Here is a 23,870-nt window from a genome sequence, read left to right as displayed (position 1 = left end):
GGAAAATGGATGGGAAACAAATGGCAGAACTAGGGGAAGTTTTTCTTTCTTCCTTAAAAAAAAAAAGACAGATGGTGTTTTGAACACAAGTTGCCATAGAACATGAACACATAAGAGTTCTGACTGTTTGAAGGGGGAAAAATAAGTTGATTCTTTTTCAATGGTGAAAAGTAGCTTTAGGTTCAAAGGAAAAAAAAACACAAAAATGGGAGTGAACTGTAAGATAGGGTTTCTGTAACGAGTACCTCAAACCACAGAAGTCACATGGGCTCTTTCTGCTTTGCTACTTCTGATTACTTGTCAGAGGGTTTTACTTTTAGCTTCCCTCATCCTGCAAGGCCACTCAACCATGTACCAGCTGGAGTGATCTTTATTCACAATGTCTTTACAAAGGCTCATGCAACAGAGCAGCAATGGCAATTTGGCGGACTACTGCGCTGGTCCAGCATATAGCTCTTACCCCACACTTACTGGCAACTTTTCCATGGATGATAACAGAAGGATTCAAATGCTGGCTGACACTGTGGCTACTTTGCCTCGGGGACGGAAGCAGCAGGTATGATCGCTATTTTGTAACTTTTAGAGTGTTCATGTTCTGATGAGAGCAGAGTGATGTTTGTGGGACTTCATACAGAAATGCTACCTTTTGGTCATCTAAGAGTAGGAGAGAGGAAGGAGGTGAGATGCACAGACAGTATAGTGGACTAGTCTAAACATTTAAGAGCATAACAAAACTTTCTTTGTCATGACAATATTTAAAAGAAGACTGCTTTTCTCATTTGAAGAGGTGTTCAAGTGAAACAGAAATCATTAAGCAAAACAAACTTGAAGATGAGTTTGAGAATTCTTGACCTTTTCCCCCATATGTGCTCCATTGGTTCTTCTCACTACCAGTCCTAGAGAGTCATATAGTTTTTTTGAGACAAATTTTGTGGACTAAATTATCTTTAGCTTTGAAGCATGGCACAAGATTTTTATTGGGTAAGTAAGTGCCAGGTTGAAACCAGCTCAGTCACTTAATAACTGAGGGATCTTGAGCAAGTCACTTGCCTCTGTAAGATTCAGGTTTCTTTTTTCTACAGTGAAGATAATAATAGAACCACCCTATGGGGTCTTGTGCTGTGTAAGTGAGGAAACATGCAGTGCTTAGCAACGAGACTGAAATGTAGTATATGCTCAATAATTAGGCTATTAATTTTATTTTCACTGCTAAGAATTTCCCTAGAGAGGGAAACACATTTGGAAAAATCCATGTCTAACTGAATTTATTGTGATTTTTTTTAATGCTTCGACTTCCAATTTCAAAAAAATAAAATTGAAACCATAACACCCCTTCATTTATATAACCTGCTCTACTGCCCCAAGTTACATATCTGAATTTAGATATAGCACTTGTACAGAAAATACTTAGAAATGCTTTAAAGCATAATTTTTTGGACTTAAACATTGCAAGTGCATCATGTGCTCGCTCCACTTAAGCCTTCTAATTTCAGGATTAGAGAGTTGGAGCACAGTGGCAGAGTCATGATCTTTCCTCAGTGATATGCATAGCTGATTCCTTTGGATTTTTCACAATGATAAGAAGGGTATCATTGGCCTTGCTTTGGATTATCAATCTTTTCAATCCCAAAGTGCTTTTATGACATTAAGTTTAATGTAATGATGAGCATGTCCATCAATTTACTGCCTGCTTGAAAATAAAGAAACTCTGGGAAATACCAAAATCTTTGCTCAGTTTTCAGATGAAGAACATTATAGGAGGGACAAAGATGAGAAGAACATGTCTCCTGTCCTTACTGGGTTTATGATAAAGTAGGCAGAATGAATAGGTGTTATACGAAGTAAAACAGCATAAATGCTTGAATCCAACTATGTGTCTTTGAATACAATCTTGAAGGAGAAATATTCCAGATACTGGGTATTCCAGAATGAGGGAATAATTAATGTTGAAGCACAGATCTTGGGACCTTTAAGGGGAGTTTAGGTAATGGCATATTACTGGGTCAGGAGGACCCAGGGTCTGTGTGAGCGGTGAGGGGAGACCTGAGTTGGGCAGCTTTATGAAAACACTTGGACACTTCCCCTGAGGAAGCAGTGATTTGAGCAGCACAGGGAGCCACTGAGTGTGCTTGAACAGTAGAGGACTTAGGAACTTTATTCCAGAAATGTGGTCTGTCAGTATGTGGGTAGAGACTAGTGGTGAGAGAGCAACTTCTGCACTATTTGGAGAAAGAAGAAATGGAGGGGGTAGAAAGGAGACCCAAAGTCTTGAACACTAAAGGCAGTGAAAATGGAGGAGTGACATCTGGCTTTAAGGCTGAGTGAAGATGCCATGAACTGCAAAAAGGCCATCCCTGAAGGTGACTGGAAGGAGGTAATGAGTGAGAGGGGTTTAGGCATATGAAATGCACACAAGGATGTGTGTCTGTTTACATGTGTGTAATATATATGCTTACACACATATACACACACATTCCAACACCAATTAATTTATATGTGCGTTCTTATCTTTTCTAGATCTTCTCTTTCCCCTTTTCTCATGTTCTTTCTCACGGTAGATGCCTCCTAGTCCAATAGTTTTTTCTTACAGTTGTGGGAATTACTTGAAAGAAAAATAAAGGCAAAATAAAGCTTTGTGTACACGATATTTCTGATTCTATACAACTATCATCAATGAGATCTGATGCAAGTTTATTCAACATTTCACAATTTCCCAAAAGGATGTTCATTTCCTTGAACTGGTTTTTAGATACCAAGCACCCATTTGGCAGGCAATCAGACCTCTGTGAGGCCACGGGTAGGTGTTTCTCTGCCTACGGTTATTTTCAACGCTTTCAGGGTTGACATCAACAATCCATAATTCTCATTATTGTTGGCTTTGGTTTCTGTACAGCTTTATCTAGTTAGCCTGTAGTTTCAGATTAATCTTTAGAATAATTTGGGTGCTACACTCAGAATTGCTTAAAAATAGATTTCTGTGTGTGCATATTATCTTAGCACTTGAATTTGTAGGAGGTGACAGACACTCTAGTACAGTACCTATTTCTGAACATAGCTTTAAAAGAAAAATACCTGCAATAGAAAATACTGTAAGAAGGAGACTGGGGAGCATAAGGATAGTCTTCAGAAATGCTGTAATGCCCCAGAACTAGGGTTGCTCTTCGCAAACAGCTTTTACCCAATGCTGTAGTAGGGCCAGGGACCTGAAAGGGGAGAAGCTTGAATATGTGTTAGTGGTATCACAAACTGGGTCTCTTGGCCTGATTTTCTTTTGGTTATCAAATTACAGTTGATCCTTGAAAAACATGGGGGTTAAGGGTGCTAATAGTTGAATATCAGCATATAAATTTTGACTCCCCCAAATCTTAACTATTAATTGCTTACTACTGATAGGAAGCTTTACTGAGGACATAAACAGCTGATGAACACATATTTTGTTGTAAGTTACATGTATTATATAGTTATTCTTACAATAAAGTAATCTAGAAAAAAGAAAGTATTAAGAAAATCATAAGAAAAAAATACATTTACAGTATTTAAAAAATTTTTTTCATGTAAGTGGACCTGCACAGTTCAAACCCATCTTGTTCAACTGTATTACTAAACTAGCAACTTCTGGAAGGGAATTTTACATAAAGCTTCAGATACAGAATATTGCACTCAACATTTGTGGCCACACACCCATCTGTTACCAAACTCCCAAGTGCTCCTAACTACAACAAGGTATTTTGCTCATTTAATGACGAATCCTTTTTGGTAGAATACTGTTAATTTCACCACAAAAGACTTTGGAAAGTGTTCTCTAATCCATATTGTTGCACATTGGGAGTCAAGCCCTGACAGCTCCCCCTGAAAAAGAGGTCCATGAGCCCAAATGAGACTTCCCTGGGAAGCAGCAACCCCCTTTGGTTTCTTAAGGGGCGCTTACAATTTAAGCAATTGAGTTCAGCACCTTTATTTTGCTGAATCTTAGAATCAACTGTGCAGCCCTGTTATCCCAAGAATCTTGATGTAAAAGGAAAAAGAAAGCAAGCTGTATTTGTGGAGGAACTGGGGAGAATGAGGCAGAGGACTGGAAAGGGAGCAGAACACATGGTTTGGGGAGTTTGTAAACAAAAACAGAGAACCTCGCCTATGAAGAAGTATCTTCCCCTTCTCCCTTCCCCCAACACTTTCAGGAAATGAGTACAGAGTGGGGACCAGGAAGTAACAGTCTGTTACTTAACAGCAGAAGAACCTACAGTATTGACCTTCAAGCTCCTCTGAGCCTGGTAGGCATGCTGGCTGAGCTAACGGTCATTCCCTCTTTCTCAAATTGACAGCTGAAGTATTTGGTCTCGGTTTCTCACTAAAAAGGGGCATTGTGAATCTCTGGAGAGCAGGAACAATTACATCTTGAATATTAATGCCTGATTTTTAAGTCCTTTGACTAAAACTGAAATAAGGGGGATCATAAACTCAACCCCAGACATCTTTATATTAATGGCTAGCAAAAGAGGTTAAAGAGCTTCGTGTACTGAGCAGTCACAAGTGAATTGCCAAATTGCTAAACCTAGCTTTCTCATGTTAGCTAATGTGTAATAAAAGACAGCTGTTGCCAGCATATGCTGTTCATTACACACCAGCTCCTCATTCACGAGTTTTGGTGCTATCACTGCAACCCCAGGAGAAAATAAGAAAAGATTCGGGAGGGCTGTCCGGGAGTAGAGACTCTACTAGTTAGATCCTAGAACAGGACTGCTCATGTTAGGGAAAGGGCTACAGGGAAGACTTTTCCCAAAGTTTAAGACCTTTGATAAGACCTTAGACATACTTCTTTTCACTCAGGCGGATAGTCTGGTGTGTCAACAAGGTCGATCCCTGAGAACATACATTTCTACATCACCTCATTCTGACAGCCCTGATCAAAAGCAAGTAGTCTTTGTGTCAAGATGTGGCACGTGTCAGGGAATTGGATGGAGCCTAATTTACTTAAATAGTTTTTTAATGTAAATGTTAGGTGCCTAAAACAGGCTCATTGCTAGTCTGGAATGGAAACTAATTTATAATTTGACTTAGTCTGATTTTTCTGTGTGTCACTGATAACCCATATTAGTCAGCCCATAGGAACTAAATATCTGCTATACCTCTCACATTGTGTTAGGCAAACATTTTCCTTCTCAACAAGTCAATTAGCTATATAGGAAAGGTAGCAGGAGAGACGTGGGGAGATTCCTTCTCTACACAGTGTTTGGACTTGTCTTGTGGATTTGAAAGATTTTAGATTTGATCTCTCTAAAATGATTTTTGATTCAGAAGGAAGGTTGAGAGTGGACCAGCTAAAATCTTGAGGTTCCCATCAATGCTATGACTAATATGATGAATACTCATAGCAAGAGCTATATTTTCAAACATAAACCCTAGTTATGGTTGCACGTAATTGGATATGACCTAAGTACCTTACAATCTGAAATAAGTATAGAAGCTAAGGGGATGCAAAAAAAAAAAAAAAATGAAAACACTTTAAGAAAATGATGGTAACAATAGAAGGGAAAGATTGAAAATGCTTGGTAATATTAAGTTTATTACTGTATTCCACCAAGAGTTGACCTACTACATAGCTGAATGGTCTCCACTCTTATTATTGATACTTCTCAGGACAAAATAAGGCTGAAATAAACAATATGAACTGTTGTAGGTCAGTTGTTAAATTTAGATGATAAAACTATGTATTTTTTAAAAAGAAAAAATATTTAACCCAAGAAAGAGCAAAGGAAAAAAATATTGTAGGTCTTCCACAGTCAGTCCCTATAAGTTGAAAACAAATACTTTTTAGCAACTCTAGAGAATCTTTTTTGGGTCTGAGCTTTCCTATGGCAGTCTTCAGGATGACATAAATGATTTAAGGTTCAGAAGTGACAAGAAAGGAAAATGTAATTAATTTCTATCAACTTGGTGGAAAGAGACCAGCTCTCCATTACATTAACTTGACTAACCAACAGCAAAATTCTGCACTCTGAGCCACTCCAGAAAATTTGTCAGAACATAGGCATTTGGTACTGGGTAATTCAAATTCCTTATAGTGATGTAGGCTTCTCTCCTAACAAATGTATTAATGAGGATTTCTTAAAAAAAAAAAGATTTTATTTATTTTTAGACAGAGGGGAAGGGAGAGAGAAAGAGAAGAAGAGAAATATCAATGTGTGATTATCTTTTGCACGCCTCCTACTGGGGACCTGGCCAGCAACCCAGACATGTGCCCTGACTGGGGATCAAACTGGCAACCCTTTGGTTTTCAGGCCAGTGCTCAATCCACTGAGCCACACCAGCCAGGGCTTAATGAGGATTCCCTTCGTGCATTAATCTCTTCTATGTGCTTTCCTTTTTCCAGTTTTCATCTATTTATTTTATTTATATTTGTTTAGACTCATTATGTATTGGTCTCCTGACATTTTATGTATTAAGTTGACAGTTAAATATCACAGATTAGCTGGTAGCATAAGCTTATATTTTGGGCCCCTGCACCATCTCTTGAGAAAGGCTAATTAATAGTTGTTAATTCCTAAACAAATAAACAAAATCACACACACACACAAACTCACTTGAATTGCCTAGAAGAATACCTAAAAAACAAGATGCAACATTTTGTTTACTTATACTTACTTTACAATGGTTGACTGTATCTTGGAATTTTATGTTTACATGATCTTTTTACAAAACATGGAGCAAGGGTGATATTACTTATGTCATTTATACTATTCTGAGATTCCTTTCCTTTCTTGACTGGAAATCTCACTCCACTCCTCCTAAACTATCACAAAAATAAATCATAATCAGAATTGAGGGTTTGAGGGTTTGGTTTTACTTGAGTTGTATTGCTATATATGAGTTGGTTCTTTAGAGATTATTTTAACCTGCTTTAAAAAGTAACATATTAAAGTAACCATTACAATAAACATAATGATTTCATCAGCATCTCAAAAAACTATTAAGTATTTGGGTTTTATATGCCATTCCATGGGTGTTATTTTTCTTTGGATTTCAGTGTGATTATAAATTGCTATGGTTAATCTCTCAGAGGCTATTTTTAATACAGATTAGATACGAAGTTCTTTTGGGAAGCTTTGGAGCTTTGCCACATGACATTAACTCCTGCCACAGTGTATTATTATCTTTTAATCTTTTAAACAGAATGCCCAAACTTCCCTTTGCCAGCTCTCCTTTGCCCTCACTAAAGAATGAAAATTACTACCTTTACCTTCTTTGAGGTGGGCCAAAGGCGATAAAGAACAAAGTCCTTTGTGAGTTAGGACATTTGCAGATGTGTCTTAAGGACCTTTAGATAACTGTTGCTTGTTGTATTTTTCAGCTTGCTTTGTCGAGATCAAGTTCTTTAGGTGACTTCTCCTGGTCTCAAAGGTAAAGAGATTCATTTATTTTTTGGTCTCTCACCAAGATATTTAGGAACACAGCTCTCCAGACTTACTGATAACACACACACAGAGTTACAGTACTACAATTTACATAAATGTCAGCTATTTTAAATTGTGACAGTTTTAAAAATAAGTATGTGACAAATGTGATATGTTGATCTTTATGCATAGTTTTTGAAATTACTTTTTAAATTTTTTTTATTACAGAAAGCTTATTACTGTGGAAAAGCAGGATAATGGAACATTTGGATTTGAAATTCAGGTGGGCAGTTTTCAAATTTTCCAGACTTTTAATGAAGGCAGTGGCACTAGTAGTATCATGATATTTGCAAAGAATGAAATATGGATCAGAGAATGATGGAGACTGTGATTTTTATTCAATGGTTGTCTTGGTAGTTCTTTATTGTTTTTGGTATCATCAAGGAAATAAAACATTGAAACATAAATAAAATAAAAACCCTTGAGACTTGCTCTACTTGCTCTGTTGCTTCAGTCTTCCTGTAAGTCAGAGACTAATCAGAAATGCTTGGTAACAACCAGGTCTTAAATAAGAGAATGAAATGCTGTTTATAGAAGTGCATTTTGTATATTTTCATTTCTGATGTGTTTGCATAATCATTTTTTATACTGTAGTCAGATTCTAAATCTATACTTTGGTATTCAAGAAATACTTGAAAGCATATATATTTATACACATGGACTGCATGCATTCACATATAGCGCCTATTACATTTCAAAAATACTAAAGATTTTATTTTATGAGAAATTTGTACTTTTTTATTAATGATAACACCTTATAATTATTATTTGAAACACTTAAGAACATTGTTCTACTTGCATGTTTTAGGAAATTTGGAAAACAGTCTATAAGTTTCTATGTAATAGCCTAAGAATTTCACTTCTTATTTGCTCTCTTTCTAATGGCCATATTTGTAAAGATGGTGAATTAGGTCATAGGAAATCTAGTCCAATTAATTGCAACAGTAGTAGCTTAGGTATTACCTTTTTTTCCCCTTTACACTTCTGTGTTTCTTTTAGATGTATTATGCACAATCATATTCTTTTACTGCACATCATCTCTCAGGTCTTAGCTTTGGTGCTGCTTTCAGAAAACTTGGGTCATTAAGTATCAGCCCCACAATTGGAAAGCCAGCATGTATTTTAAGATTAAGGACAGGAAGCTGCTAAGTAAAACGTGTTTTATAAGTAAAGAAACAAAATAGGACTCTACCTGCAATGAACAGGGAGAAGGCTGCAGGAGAAAAGAAGATATCTCCTACTTTCTGAACTCCTCTACTTTTAAATTTGGGGAAATCTATAATTCTTCTATAAGGTTTGAAAAGCATAGTACTCATTTCCCATTCACACAAAATACTTCCTGTTCAATTGCAGAAACTGTACTTTTTGTGACTGCTTCTTTTTAAGTGAGAATTATGCATAAGGATGAGCAGCCATTGCTACTGAAAACAGGATCAGTGACTATTAACATACCCTTATTTAAAGTGACAAATGAGGATTTTTTTTCTTACCCTTTCATGATGTAAGTCACTGCTCCTCTGTGTTTCTCCCTGTACCATAAACACTTACTCTACCTGGAGCAAGAGTCAAAGCTATGATCAGTAGGCCACAGACTATATAGCACCATGAACTTTTGTAGCACAATATGAGCTAATGGCTTCACCTCTGAACTGGAGCACGTATGTTATCCCTTTGGTGCAGGAACCCACTCCCCAGCACATTCCTTTTTGGTGGGTGCTTTCCATTACCAGCTCCATGCCATATCTCTTCTCTAATACTTACAAGATTTACACAGTCATTGAATAGGGGAAATGCTGTGGGAACTTTTTGAAGACCAGATAGAACCTCATGTACCCAGACTGTGCACCCATTGTTAACAACTATTTGGGTCCTGGTCTACCAGGTGAAGGGCTCATTGGAAGAGAACAAGTCCACTTTCCTCTCCAGTTTTCCATGGGTGCTACTCGTATGCTGCTAATGAGAATCATACAACGTGAAAGAAACACAGACTCTAGATTCAGGAACACTTGAGTCATTTTTCTCCATACTAGCCTTATGGGTGTTTTTAGGAATTTCAAATGAAATAACACATACAAAATACTTAGTATCATGCCTAGTACTAACAGAAGATCAGCAAATGGTGAGTGTTAGAATGAAGGTCATTGGTCGTGAGTAAAGACGATGTGACTTTTGTGTCTCTAAGGACTCTTTTATCATTTAGAGTGAGAACAGAAGAGAGAGAGAGAGATTGATTCAACTTATTATTTCTTTCTGTAACATTGGGACCTCTGCCTTTCTCTAACCCAGGAATTCCCTCTCTCTAACCCAAGAATTTTAACCTGTTGGCAAACATATGCAGGTTCCAGCTATGTAAATCAACATCTCCCCTTCATTGTACCCACTATGATCACTGAACAGAGGGCAGATTCTCGCTGTTAACAGAGTTGTTATAGCAGTGGTTTCTCAATGTGGTGTCAGTTATAGCTTTGGTTCATGTACCACATGAACTAGGCCACCGTTCCATCTCTGGAAAGGTCTGGGCTGTGGCAAGAAGACTCCCTGGCAGAAAACCTGTTAAAGGTTCCTGACAGAGATGAGAAATATATTATATGATCTTTAAAGTTCCCTTTTACCTTAAGATATGGGGATTCTAAACACCTTCTTAAGTGAATAGAAATCCCTTATAGGTTCACAAAGTCAAATTTCTAGCAGTTGCTGGCACATGACTGACTTCTGGTTTTGGAGCCTGTAATTCTACAAAATAAGAAGGAATGATCGTCAGCCATTAATTTCTCCATAAGGAGACAGTACTGGAATGTAGCTTAATTTTAGGAATCAGATGTTTAAAGGACTTACATTAGAATGGTAATCTTGAGTCTTAATGGAACTAGACCTCATAATTTAATTGTGTGAAAAAGAAAAACGTGTTGGTTATAAGTCACTGGGTCACTCTATCTAGCAAACATTTATCCAGTGCTTTTGGTACAATTTGAAAAACAAATTGCTTTTGCCAAATTGAGGCAAGAGGCAAAGCATAACTTTTTCTAATTTAGTTAGGTGATTAATGAACCAATGAGTATTCAAGGCAAGTGCTCAGAAATGAAGGCAAGTCAATTATAGTACTTTTGAATTAATGCAGGGCAGATTGTCATTATTTGCAGAACTCTAGTGTAAAATAATTATGTTGGCGTATCTCCATTGCTGTGTACTGTTTTGTCTGCTCCTGTAATGAGTACTTTAGCATGGTAGATCCTCAAAGAAATCTTTCTCTTTGCTCTTGGCCACCATTGTTCTACCCCATTGGGAAATGAGAAGCTTAATTTTTCTCAATAAATATGCAGTAATGATAGCATCAGGTGGTCTCATAGGCCTGATAATATAAAAGCTTGAACCAGTCCTATCCTACATTTTTTTCTCAGGACAGATGTTTTCAATGAATGGGGTTGGCTGCAGATTGTCTGGTAGGATAGTAAAATTCGTGTGCTTAATTTAATTTATATTCAGGAAAGCCTCTCCATTTGTTCTTTGCATTTACCATTATACCTCTTAACTGACACCATTTTAGTTTTAGCAAATAGTGTTTGAGTTTTTTCGAATAGTAATTATGTATCACTTTAACTTTCACAGACTTACAGGCTCCAGAACCAGAATACCTGCTCCTCAGAGCTGTGCACTCTGATCTTCAAGATCCAGGAGGACAGCCCAGCGCACTGTGCTGGCCTGCAAGCTGGTAATGTATAACTATCCTCATGTTAAGAATTGTCTAAATAGAAAGAAGAGAAAACTTTTTGATAGTGAAGGTCTGAAGGTCAGGAAACTATTGTCGTTTTAAAATTTCTTAGTGCCTTTATGTTGTTAAGGTTTGAGGCTTGCTTGTTCTTCATTTGCATGTCAGGAAAGATTATTTAACCAACCACTTTAACACTCATTCTTTTCTTGGCATCTCCCAGGTGATGTCCTTGCAAATATCAATGGTGTGGGCACGGAAGGCTTTACCCACAAGCAAGTCGTTGACCTGATCAGATCGTCAGGAAACCTGCTAACGTAACTAACTATCCGTCGGCTTCAAAAATGTTATGGTCTCTCATAATGCTTGTTGAGTGAATGAATAGACTTATTGTTCAGGATCACGGAAAGGCAGCAGTGCACCATAGCTTTGGAATTGGATACAGACATTTTTATCAGTTCCTTTTGTTTTTCAAGGTTTCCTCAAACTTGAACATGTTGTCAACATCTGAAGTCAGAGGACATCAATAGCCCAAACATCTGAGTGGGAGGGAGAGCGTTTAAAAAACCGTTAACATTAAATTCAATTAAACTGGCAGTCATTTTCTTTGGACAACAGAAAACGGTCCAGTTTCCATGGTTGATATAATCTTGTGGTTAGAACAAATAAAAGGTCAGCAGGTTGAGTTTTTTCATCTTATATAACAAGGCAATTGTTTTTCTCATCTAGTGGTCTACTTGGAAAGAAGAACAAAGTCTGCCCACCCTTCTTACCTTGTGCGCGCGCGCGCACACACACACACACACACACACACACACACTCTCTCTCTCTCTCTCTCTCTCTCTCTCTCTCTCTCTCTCTCACACCTGTTACTATTCCAAACTTACTAATGTCTTCCCTATTGGAGGTTTTACTGACTTTTCAACTATCCTTAGAACCTAATAAGACTTTAGTATTTAGTTAAAGGATGGAATTTATTCACTTGTTGAAATCATAATTCTTGAGTAAATACTATGTTTCCAGTACTGTGATGGGCTCATGGGAAATGGATTAGAAAAACCTGCAGAAATAAATATTTTTGATATTTCAATTATTGATAACTATAGTGAAGAAAGTACAATAATGAATGGGATAAAACATTAAGAGGGCTGATACTTTAGCTTAGGTGTTTAAAATGGTCTTCTCTGTGGAGGTGGACTTTGAGCTGAGACCTTAAATGAAGAGAATGATGGTTATATTAATTATTGGTAAGAGAGCATGTAATGTAAAGAGAGAGGCCTCTGAGTTGTCAAAATGGGCTTGGCGCATCCAAGGGAGAGAAAGAAAGCCAGCGTAATGGCAGTTGTGAGTTAGGCAGGGTATAATAAGGGATGAAGACAGGGGGTTGGCCTGGGACAGAGTGTGGGTCTGCCAGCCAGGCTAGGGAGCTTAGGTTCTATCCTGATTAAGGTAGCTCTTACATTTTTTCATTTGCTTTTCACAGCCACCTCATGAGTTTCATTCCTATTTATTGGTAAAGTGACTGAGACTTAAATGAGGTTTCGTTAAGATCAACCATGTAGTAAGTCACAGGGTTGGAATTTGACCATGTACTCTGAGTGCCAAGATCTCTTCAGCCACATCACAGCTGCTCATTGCAAGCTGCCAATAGAAAATCCACTGGACATTCTTCAGTGATTCAAGTCTAAAACTTCAAAGGATATTTTGGGTGTGTATAGGAGTAGTTTTAAAAGATGACTGATGGTGATAAAGGACTGAGTTTAACTGCCAGCATTTTCTCTTGGACTCTATATGGCTTTTACCTTGCAGATTCAAGCTTCTCTTTATCTTGAACTCATTGGATCCGTAGAGTTAAGCTCGGTCTTTTATTACCATCAGAAGGTTGGTAATAGTGGGCAGTCCTCAGACAGATAACTAAGAAATAATGGATAGAGACAGCTGGAAAGCCAAAGATCGGGAAAATGAGAGACAGCTTGCACTAATACTGAAGGGAGCAGGCAATCTAGGCCTGAGATTTTGCCCATAGACATCTATTTTGTGGGAAGGTCAGATCAACATTAAAAACCCCAATTGAACAGATTTGCAGGGCTCCTCACCATTGCCCAGAATCAAGACTGTCCTAATGAGAAAGCAGATAGTGTCTTGGCTGCCTATCATCTCATTACCTTGGGTATGATGCTATTAGAAATTGAGGAAAATTTAACGTGTAGCAAGGTCTCATGGACAAAACCAAAGGGGAAGGATTGAAGGAGGGAGGGGGAGAGGGCAGGGGAAGGTGGTGGCGGGAAGGCAGAGACAAATGTATTTGAAAAAATAAAGAAAATAAATTAAATTAAATAAAAGAAATTGAGGAAAATTTACCTCCATATTTAATTCTATTATTTTACCAGGGCTTGAAAAATTCTTGCATCTTTAGAGAGTTACAGCTCATTTATTAGAAGGAATTTGAACCAATACTCTAACAGTGCATAGGTGTGTGATTCACACATGAAATTTATCTTATTCAGATTGATGGCTTAGTATTTAAAATAAAGGCCTCTAATTTGTGCCCACAAAACAAATCAGTCACACAGGATAGAACAAATCTTTTTTTTTAATTTATTTTTTTATTTTTAGAAAGGTATAGGGAGACAGAATACCATTAAACTGGTAATTCTGGGGATTAAAGTTCTTGAACTTAAAAGATTTTGAGGAAAGAGACTCACATGAAAGTTATCATCTGATAGTACATCTGATTTTATTTGTTCTACTTCCAAAATTAAGACAATCTATAGAAATAAAGGCTCTTGGCATTGTAGGGAGGAAAAGATTTTTCCATTTCAAGAAATAGCATGTTGATGCCACTGTGTAAAACTCCTAGTGCTTGTTATTCTTATTGCTATATTCCTCGTGCTCAGCGTGGTGTCTACAGTCTGCATGTAGTAAATGTCCAATAAACATTCACTAAACAAAAAAGGTGATTCAGCCAGACCCCACAGGAATAGATTCTAGTAGAGAACAACCATCACTGCCACACAGTGGCTTATATAAAATGAGCTACAATTTACAAATTAACCAGAATCTTTCAGTCATCCTCTCAAGGGGACTTGTTTTTTGTTTATTTGTTTGTTTTTCCTATTTTCTTTCTGTGAGTGTTGTTAGAAGACCTGGGCTAGGTCCAAATCCTTTCAGTGCCAGAACTGTAACATTTATGTTGCTTTTTAAGGATAGTCAGTGCTCACATTGTAGTGCTTCATAAGGATGGTACTTGTCTGAATGAATCACTCATGCTAATACCCTCCCCTCCTTTCTTTCCTAAAACAGATTAGAGACTTTTAACGGAACAACAATTCTCAAAAAAGCCGAGCTTGAAGCAAAGCTGCAAGTTTTAAAGGTAATTTAATTTAATACAGTGAGATACGTTTTTCATCCTTGAGTGTATGAGTGGTAGAATAAAGATCTGTTTGAGGAATTTAGATAGCCCTTGAGGATGAAATGTCATGATGAGTCTAAACTGCTGAATTATCAAGAGCTACACAATTAGTTTTGCAGGAAAATTAAATTTTACAAACCAGTGCAAATCACTTCCTCCTTCTGTGTGTCTGTGAGCCTCAGACACGCAACAGGTGGGCATATTAGTTGAAGAACTTTTCATTAAGGCACCTATCTCTCTTAATTTACATTTTGTTTTGGGGGGAGCAAAGAAGGAGGAGCTGGCCTCTCTGTCATTTTTTTCAAGTGCTGCATGTGTGGGCAGAAAGACATGGCATTTTCGCTTTCTATCATCTTCCTCTGTGTCCTCCCATTCTGCCTCATTCTTACGACAAACATCATCTCCCTGTACTCCTGTGGCTGTCCTGGAATCTACTTTCAGTGCCAAGCCCGCTGTCCAACTTTGGAGAGGAAAAAAATACAGTTTTTAGGAGATAGTGCACAATGCAGGATGTTCAATGAAAATCCCCTGGGATGGCTCTTCGAGGGTCTTAACAACTTTAGCAATATGTCAGAGTATATGTAAAATTTTATGAAGAAATTAAGAAATGTTTTTGAAGTAAATAAAAGATTCTACAACTATTTTGTTAGATTTACTCTTTTATGACATATAGTTATGTTCTAATTATAGTTTCTTTACTTAAAAAATTAATATTTTTACTGAGAGTAGTATATAGATATGCAAAATAGATTTTCTATGCTACTACTACATTCAAATACCATGTTAAACTGTATAATTTTTAATAAATTATCTATATGTATTTTGGGCTTTCTGTAAAGATAATATCTGTTAAGAATGACATTCAGTTCTTTCTCTTACTGTCTAGGGTCTACAATATAATGATGAATAGACACTATAATTGTTGGCCTCCTGCTTTTGTTCTTGACTTAAGGGGACTTCTCTTGACCCTTTCACATTAGAAATGAGTTATCTCTATGAATATACTTTTCAGGTTAGAGAGGCGCCTTTCTATACCAAGTTTGCCAGTAGTACTTATAGGGCTTGTATACAAAATTTTACCAAATACTTCTTTTGCACGTTAGATGCATTTTTTAATTTTAAAAAATTAATTAATTAATTAAAAAATAAAATTAAATTAAAAAATAAAATAAAACAAACTCAATCTGATCATAATTTATATTTTTTATATATGTCTGTATATTTGATTTGCTAACATTTTCTTTAGATACTTGAGGGTAGCTCTACTTTACAAGTAGGATGGCCTGTACCTTCTCCCTCTTAGGCTATCTCTCCTTAATTCTGGTATTACATTTACTGGACTTTTAGTGTGAACTGGGGAGTATCTTTCCCCTTTTGCTCTTTGTAGAATTATTATAACTATCTGAATCATCTTGGCTTGAAGTTCTTTTTTGGTGGGGATAGTTCTTAATTCTGTTTCAGTTTCTTATTAGTTATAAGACTGCTCAGCCTTTCTGTTTTTTTAGGGTTTTTTTGATACAGTTTTATTGAATTATGTTTTTGTTAATAAAGTTTTTACATTTTCAAATTTATTGCATGTATTATTGCATGTAATAAAAATTCTATTCTCAGTTTTTTATTTTCTATCACAACTGATTACATCCCCATTTTTATTTGTAATATTTTTTTGTAATATTTGTAATATTTTTATGCCTTCTCATCTTTTTATTTCTTGGTAATTCTCTCTAGAGGCTTGTTGAGCTTTTAAAACAAACAGTATTTTGGTTGTGGGTTCATTCCTGGGTCAATGCATAAATGAGTAGATCAGCAAAGCAGTCTCTCTCTCGCTCTAATTAATTAAAAAAATACATTAAAAAACAATATTTCAGTTTGTGCCAATCTTTTATCTTTTGCTAGTCGCTTTTAAGTTGTTCTGTTTTCTTTACCAATCTACAATTTTACCGCAATGTGATTGCTTCTGGATTCATTTCTAAATTTTTACTGCCTAGAACTTAGAATTTTCAGTGCCCTTTTAATCTGAACACTAGTGACTTTCTTTAGTTTTGGAAAACTCTCAGCTTGATCTCTTCAAATGGTCAACTGATCCTTGAACAAACATGGATTTGAACTGTATGGGTTCACTTATATGCGGATTATTTTTCATCTCATAAACAGATGATGTAAACTTATGGCATCAATAAATACAGTATAGTACTGTAAATATATTTTCTCTTCCTTATAATTTTCTAAATAACACTTGCACTAGCTTACTTTATTGTAAGAATGTAGCATGTAATACACATAACATACAAAATAAGTATTAATCAACTGTTTATGTTATTGGAAAGGCTCTTGGTCACCAGTAGACTATTAATAGTTAAGTTTGGGGAAACAAAAGTTACATGTTTATTTGCAGATTTTTACTGTGCCAGGGTAGAAGGGACTCCCACATTGTTTAAGGGTCAACTATACCTTATTTACCATTCCCTGAATTATCTTCTGCAGTTCTGGTTAGACATATTTTAGAGTCTCTTGATTTACCTCCCAGGCTTCCCAACTACTCTTTCACATTTGTATTACTTTACGTTTTATGTTATTTTTAAATTCCATAGTAATAGCTTCAGTAATGTTATCTGTGTTCTGCATAGAATGTGTTCTTCCTATTAAAAGTTAATTTTTGATTTTCAAATAGCTATTTTCATGTTTATCTGTTCTTTTTTGTTTCAAATATTCTTATTAACATTGATATCATTTCTCTCTCGGAGGATTGTAAATATTCTCAGTTTAAAGTCTTTTAGGACACTCTTCTATTTTCATTTTATTTGGAGAGAATCCATGTACTGATTATCAATTTTGTCGTCCTTCTTGTTACTAAACCTCAGCAGGTGTTTTGGAGTTTAGGAGTTTGGAGTTTGCCTACTTCCCTTGCACGGTGGTCTCTCTTTCCTGCTCAGCATGATGGTTGGGCAACTGTCTCCACTATACACTTTAAAGCTTCCAATCAGAGCCAGGTCTGGCAGCATGGATGCTGTCCCTGGAGGGTCAGAGTGCTGCTTGGCTCAGGTGATGAGGCTGCACTTATTTACTCTTGCCCCTTTAGGTACAAGCTCTACATGAACCACAGCCACCATGAAACTCTTTCCCCAGACTCCTTCTCATGGTGGTGGAGCTTCAGCCAAGTTTCTTTTCTCAAGTAGGAAACTTTCTCTGTCCTGTGCTGCGTAAGTGCATTTAAACTGTGTATCTCACCATAAGATCGAAATTCCTCGCTACCTCTTTCTGTTTCTCCAGGTCCAGCAGACCTTTGGGTTCATTCCTGCCTACTGTCTAGCACATCTGTCCCTTCTCTAAACTTGAAATTATGAGATTTTCAGTTCACCTCTTGGGCCTCATGTGTCTTGGGTCTGACCTATAATGAGGGTCAGGCTGGCTTTCCCTTCACACAATGACATTTAGTTTGTGCATCCTACGTAAGTGTGCATTCTGTTCCTCAAAGACTCATCAGGTTTTCAGGGATTCCCTTTCTCATGACCTATGATTCAAATGTTTAACATGAAAATAGTGCATCTAATGGGCTAGTGGGGGAGTTACTTTTTTTCTAGCTCTGTTATTTACGGGGTTTGTAGTTCTTGGGACAAATTTTGCCACTGGCAACATTTCTAATCTGGGACTACTTTTGGACAGTTAGGAAAATTAAATAGAATGTTATCCAAGAAAGCACTACAAAAATAGCAAAGTTCCATGGATATATTTAGCTTTATGTGTGTCTCTTGTAGAGTGAACACATTGGAAATATATAGCCAATTGAAAATATTCAGTCTGTAAGAGTTGAAAATTGTTTCAGGAAGCCATCCCTTTATATGCTTATTGAACCAGTATTTACAGAGCTGCTGCTAGGTACCAGGCACTGACCTTGGCACAGTGAGGGGATGTCACCAGTATGATTAAATATCCCATTTGCTTTAATTGTCTTCTAATGACAAGAGATTAAATTTGTCCAAATATGCAACTGTGATGTTAATAGCAGCCAGAATCAGATTCTGAGAAAAATAGGGAAGCTTAGATGTAAACTAAAACCTCTTAGTCACTTGGACATATTTGCTCTTTATGCTGGTATTTTCTTGGTTTAAGTGACAGCATACTTAGATGACTGGGCCAGATCAAGAGATTAGATATTTTAAAAACTTTATTATTTTTTTCAAAAATTAAGTATGTGGCAAGCCCTGACTTTGTGTTACAGGATAAATAGGTGCAAAATACAACTTCCTCCTCTGTCTGTGTTTAGTTTTGACTGTCAAGCTAGCCTAATGTTCCCCTAGTAGACTAAAGACTTGCAGGAGATAGACATCTCTAAGAAAAGAGAAAAAGGGTTGGTATATAGGCCAGGTCTTGCTAGTTCTATACTCCTTGGGTTACTAACTTGGACCTCCACGTGACAGATGAAAGGTTTATGCAGATAAGAGCTGATTCAGGTAGCCCAGCAGTCTTACAAGTATAGAGACTACATTATACTACAGAAAAAACAAGAAATTAATAAAACCTGGAATTTTACAGATTGAATTTATTGCTTGCATGTTATACTGGTAACCACAGGATTGCTGTGAAATGCTACTGTTATCAAGGACTGGAAAATCTTGCCCAGTGATTGTGTAGTCCCTGAATTGAGACAATAGTCATTTTCTCCTTAAGCATTTAATGACATTATGTTTTATTAGTTTTCTTTTCCTTAGACCTTCCCCTTCCAAATGTACTCCCTTTTCTCTTCCTTTTTAGACTTTATCTGCCCTTTCCAACTGGGCTGCCTTTCCTCTGGTATTGGTGTCCACAGGCAGAGCTGAGCTGTGCCTGCCTGCAAGGCTGGCTATGGGCACCTGAAATGACAAAGGAAGAGGTGGAGCAGAGAACAAAGAGCAGGAGAGAGAATGAGCTTTCGGAGCTGCCTTGTCAGATACTTTCTGCCTGGTTGGCTTTCATTGCCCATCACCTCAGTCCCGTCTGTGGGCTAGTCCAGGCATCGCCTGCTGCCCTGATCCTCATGTCAGACACTTCATTCCCGCCCTGGGCCACTGCTCTCATGTGTTGAGCCACCAAAAAAAGATGCTCAGCCATGTTTTAAATTTAGCCTTCCAGGGAAGTCTCTCAGAACAGGCTGACTTCCCTCTTTTGGTGCAGAAAATAAAAAGATGCCCAAAAGAAAATACTTTCAGTGTTCCAGACTTAGAGGATGAGGATGGTGTTAACTGAGCAATTTGCTAAGATCTCGTCACTGTTCTCATCATTTTATATCTACTAACTCACTTAATCCTCATGATAATCCCAGGGATTAGGTTCTGTTATTGTCTTCATCCTGCTTTTCATCCTGCCTATGAGGGGAGCCTAGAATGGAAATCCTTTTCTGAACAGATAGTAAATGCATACAAACCTAAGCAATTTAATTCTATGATACCTTCTAAATGAAAATACATAAACGTCAGTGGTTCTATTTTCTACTGTTTTTATTGTTTCTATTGAAATGATGTCATTGTTTCAACTTGTTGGTGCTACTAGATTATTTCTTGAGAAAGTATTCCCAATATTTACCCTTTATACAGAAAAAAATCTTTCAAATGAATGAGAGGTATTTTAAGTGCTAGAGAGAAAAGAAAAATTTTAATGACAAATCTCAACACCCAGAAGTAAATTGCTGTCTTCACTGAGGTTTCCTAATAATTTGCACTATTCTTTTTTTCTCAGCAAAACTTGAAGAAGAAATGGGTGGAGTTCAGAACTCTGCAGTTACAGGAACAGCGCCTGCTTCATGGTAAATGTGATTTCCTGTTCAGAAACCACACTAACATTTCACCCTTTCAGCATTTCTGCCTCTAAGTTGCTTTAAGATTATCATCATTACAAGAAAAAATTGTCTACCATGGATAAAGAATACTAGTCTGTGTTTCTTTGTGATGACCTATATATTTAGGAGAGAATAAATCAAATAACATCCCCTCCTCCATACACATAACACATATGCACATAAAAACATGCATACACACACCTGTGTGCCCAGGCTTGCAAGAGGCACCTAGAGGTTTTAGAAGAGCATTTGGAACAATTGTCTGATTTAAGCCGATGAATGAAATTCCTGAGAATGTGGTTCAGGGGCTTCATAGTTCTGAGAAACTATTGTGGCTGGAATGATAGCACACTTCTTCAGTAGAGCTCCTATCATTTGCTCAAATTGTGTAGGTTACATTAATGCAGAGAACTTCCCCTTCATGGCCTGCAAACCCAAGACAGAAATGTAAATGAGCCTCATAACAGTAAATTCATGGTTCTTGCCATTTGTACTATATAAAGGGAAGAGAGAAGTTTAAAATCTGTTGATTTGACATTAGCTATGTGACTAATGTAACCTGAAGAATGAACTTATATGTATAAATAATTTATTGAAACCACTAGCCAAGTGGGTATGAACTATAGGTTTTATCTTCTTCAAATACTACCATGCCTACAGTCTCCATTTATAACATAGGTGTCTGTTAAAAGTGATAGTTTGTTTATAGAAAAAGAGATACATTTTATTTTTAATTAGGCAGTAATTTATGTCTTGGAGGTTTGTGTTGAATTTGTTTTTAAATCAAACATAGGTATGAGCTACTTCTCTTTCCTATGTATTTAACTTAATATTTTAAAAATCCATAATAGGTATTTTTGGAGGTGTGAAGATTGCTAGCAAGACAGAGGTACAACATTTAGCTACCTCTTGGATTTCTGTAGACTTGAAGGTTTGCAAAACTTTTGCTTTTACTTTTGGAGCATTCTGGAGTAGAGATGGGCTTTGTTCTTAAAGTCTATAAGAATGGCCTTGTAGAGACAAGGTCTTTAGTACAGAATTAAGCAGACAGACTCATCATGAGACCATTGTTGTACATATTATTTGAGAGATTGAAGGAGCTCTTCTTCAGTCCACTTTTCCTAGACCTAGAATAAATATTCAGGGCATGCAACGCTACAAGACAATTGCTCTCTAATTAGCTTGTTGCAAGATGAAATAAAGTAGGTTGTATTTCCAAAAAGAAAAAATATTATGATTACTGAGTGCTGGCCATACTCCACCTTGCAGATCAAAAGGAAAAATATAGTCTCCTTTTATATTGTCAACCAAGGACAAAGGAGAGCAGCAATAGAAGTAACACACAATGAAACCATTTCAGAATGTGCAATATTCTATTACTTTTCTTGAAGTCATCACAGTTTAATTACAGATATCCTTTGACATCCACAGAGGATTGGTTCCAAGATCCACCCCTGTGGATACCAAAATCTGAGGATGCTCAAGTACCTTCTATAAAATGCTGTAGAGTTTGCATACAACCTATATTTACATATAGGCTCCAGCAGGGCATGCCTATATTCACTTCATTTATGTGGGTTCAGTATAGTACTTGGTGCAATGGCAAATTCAAGTTTTGCTTTTTGAAACTTTCTGGAATTATTTTTTTCTCCAATATTTTAGATCTGTGATTGGTTGAATCCAGAGGGCTTTCTCAGGCCAGTATTACAGATAATCTCCTTTCTTTTAGCAGTATACCAGCCAGTATAGAAGCAAGTATAGAGGCCTGAATAGGATGTTGGTATGCAATTAAAATTTGAATTTGGAGAGCCCAGATGTAGGTTATAAAAGTTTGATGAAAATATTCAGCTAAGCAGATAAAATTCAATTTCTTCAAAAGAATTATTACTTTTTGAGGACAGGACTGTTTTCTGGGTACAATATCATTCCAGAGCATTCAAATACTACAGCATATATATAAGAAACTTGGGATATTGAGGCTAGATGATATCCTTTCTGTTTTAAGCACCTTTGAATTCTCCATAACGAGCCTACAGGTGCAGGTTTTATAACTGTGTTTCCCCTGCACTTCAGATGATATTATATTAATTTTACAATTGTTAAAAGACAGTAGTTAAAAATCAGAGGAACTAAATGAAGAAAATCCATAAGACATCATTTCCTCAACTATCTTCTTTAGAACCCCATTTCCGTAAAATTTTAATCAAAGGTTGCCAGGTCACTTCAGTTTAAGAAATGATCCTTTTAAAAATTCACATGTCACACTGGCATACAGTCAGATGAATGGAACTGTTCTCATATGAACACTTGTTTAAATTTATTTAATCTAGCATTACCATTTTCCTGACCATAGAACTCTTTTACATGGCAGGTAGGCCATAAACAATAGTTTGGGAAATTCTACTACAAAAGGTTTATAAAATGGCCTTATAACCAGTCACTTACTCATGTAAGTCAAGGCTCAGTGAAAAACATTATTCACCCTTACTATTTCTTGTACCCTTTGAAGAGAAGTTTTGGTGTATTTCCTTGTAGGAAGTGGTGTGCAGATCCATTCCAAGTAGACTTTGTTTTCTGCATTCTAGGTGACGCAGCTAATTGCCCAAGTTTGGAAAACATGGACATAGATGAATCCCTTTTGTTTGGGAACTTGCCTGGGTCAGGCTCAGCCCTCCGGGACCGGAATCGCTTATCCAGTGAGAGCAGTTGTAAGAGCTGCCTGAGCTCCATGACGATGGACAGTGAGGATGGCTATCAGGCATGCATGTCTGAGGACTCCGGCAAGGGCGCCTTCAGCCGGCAGACAAGCACAGACGATGAGTGCTTCGTCCTCAAGGATGGGGACGATTTTCTGAAATGGTCATCCTCGAGGAGAAACCGGAACATTAGTTCCGCCAGCAGTGGGTCCATGTCTCCCTTGTGGGAAGGCAACTTCTCAAGCATGTTTGGGACCCTGCCCCGAAAGAGCAGAAAGGGAAGTGTCCGGAAACAACTCTTGAAATTCATCCCTGGCCTTCACCGCCCTGTGGAAGAGGAAGAGAGTCGCTTCTGATGGGCTGTGATGCTGTCCTTATGAGCTTATTTCATATTTCTAGACTTGTTTAGATCAACTCCACCCAGTTTAGTGGGAAAGTGCAGATGAATTGCAAAACTGACATCCCATTTCATGGCAATAGTGACCTTTATTTAAAATTTTTCTGTCATAACTTTTGCTTCTTAATTTCTCAACTACAACAGCTCAAGTTCTAAGCAGACAGTCGGGAAATAAAATTGTTAAGTTAGATAAAATGACAAACTAACACAAGTGCTTGCTCATTCTAATGCTTCCTTTGAAGGCAAGAGTAATATTTATTTTGTGGATTATCCAGGTGAAAAATTGAGAACTTTGGAGTCAAGTGTAAATAAGAGAGTAACAATATAATTATTTGGAATAAACTTTTGTAAGTTAATAGATATCAAAACTTGATGTTAGCTTAAACTCAGTAACCT

The 23,870-nt window shown here is 37.0% G+C and overlaps 1 protein-coding gene across 1 annotated transcript; it reads left to right on the top strand.

Moving 5' to 3' along the window:
- The first annotated feature begins 277 nt into the window (after window positions 1-277).
- CYTIP (cytohesin 1 interacting protein) lies at window positions 278-23,870 on the top strand. Its single transcript, XM_054562709.1, has 8 exons — window positions 278-556; window positions 7,349-7,398; window positions 7,620-7,674; window positions 11,058-11,160; window positions 11,381-11,474; window positions 14,461-14,530; window positions 20,282-20,348; window positions 22,967-23,870. The coding sequence occupies exons 1-8, from the start codon at window positions 380-382 to the stop codon at window positions 23,431-23,433; spliced, it is 1,083 nt and encodes a 360-aa protein (XP_054418684.1). The 5' UTR covers window positions 278-379; the 3' UTR covers window positions 23,434-23,870.

Source organism: Pteronotus mesoamericanus, unplaced genomic scaffold, assembly GCF_021234165.1.
Source record: "Pteronotus mesoamericanus isolate MK-2021 breed Mesoamerican mustached bat unplaced genomic scaffold, CSHL_Meso_final scaffold_651, whole genome shotgun sequence".
NCBI classification, from domain to species: Eukaryota; Metazoa; Chordata; class Mammalia; order Chiroptera; family Mormoopidae; genus Pteronotus; species Pteronotus mesoamericanus.
Note: the sequence above shows the minus strand (reverse complement) of the source record. Positions and strands in the feature narration are given on the sequence as shown.

Coding starts and splice junctions, on each gene's coding strand:
- CYTIP (XM_054562709.1), top strand. CDS start 380: ATGTCTTTACAAAGGCTCATGCAACAGAGCAGCAATGGCAATTTGGCG. Junction 14,531..20,281: donor CAAAGCTGCAAGTTTTAAAG/GTAATTTAATTT, acceptor TTTTTTTCTCAG/CAAAACTTGAAGAAGAAATG. Junction 20,349..22,966: donor GGAACAGCGCCTGCTTCATG/GTAAATGTGATT, acceptor TCTGCATTCTAG/GTGACGCAGCTAATTGCCCA.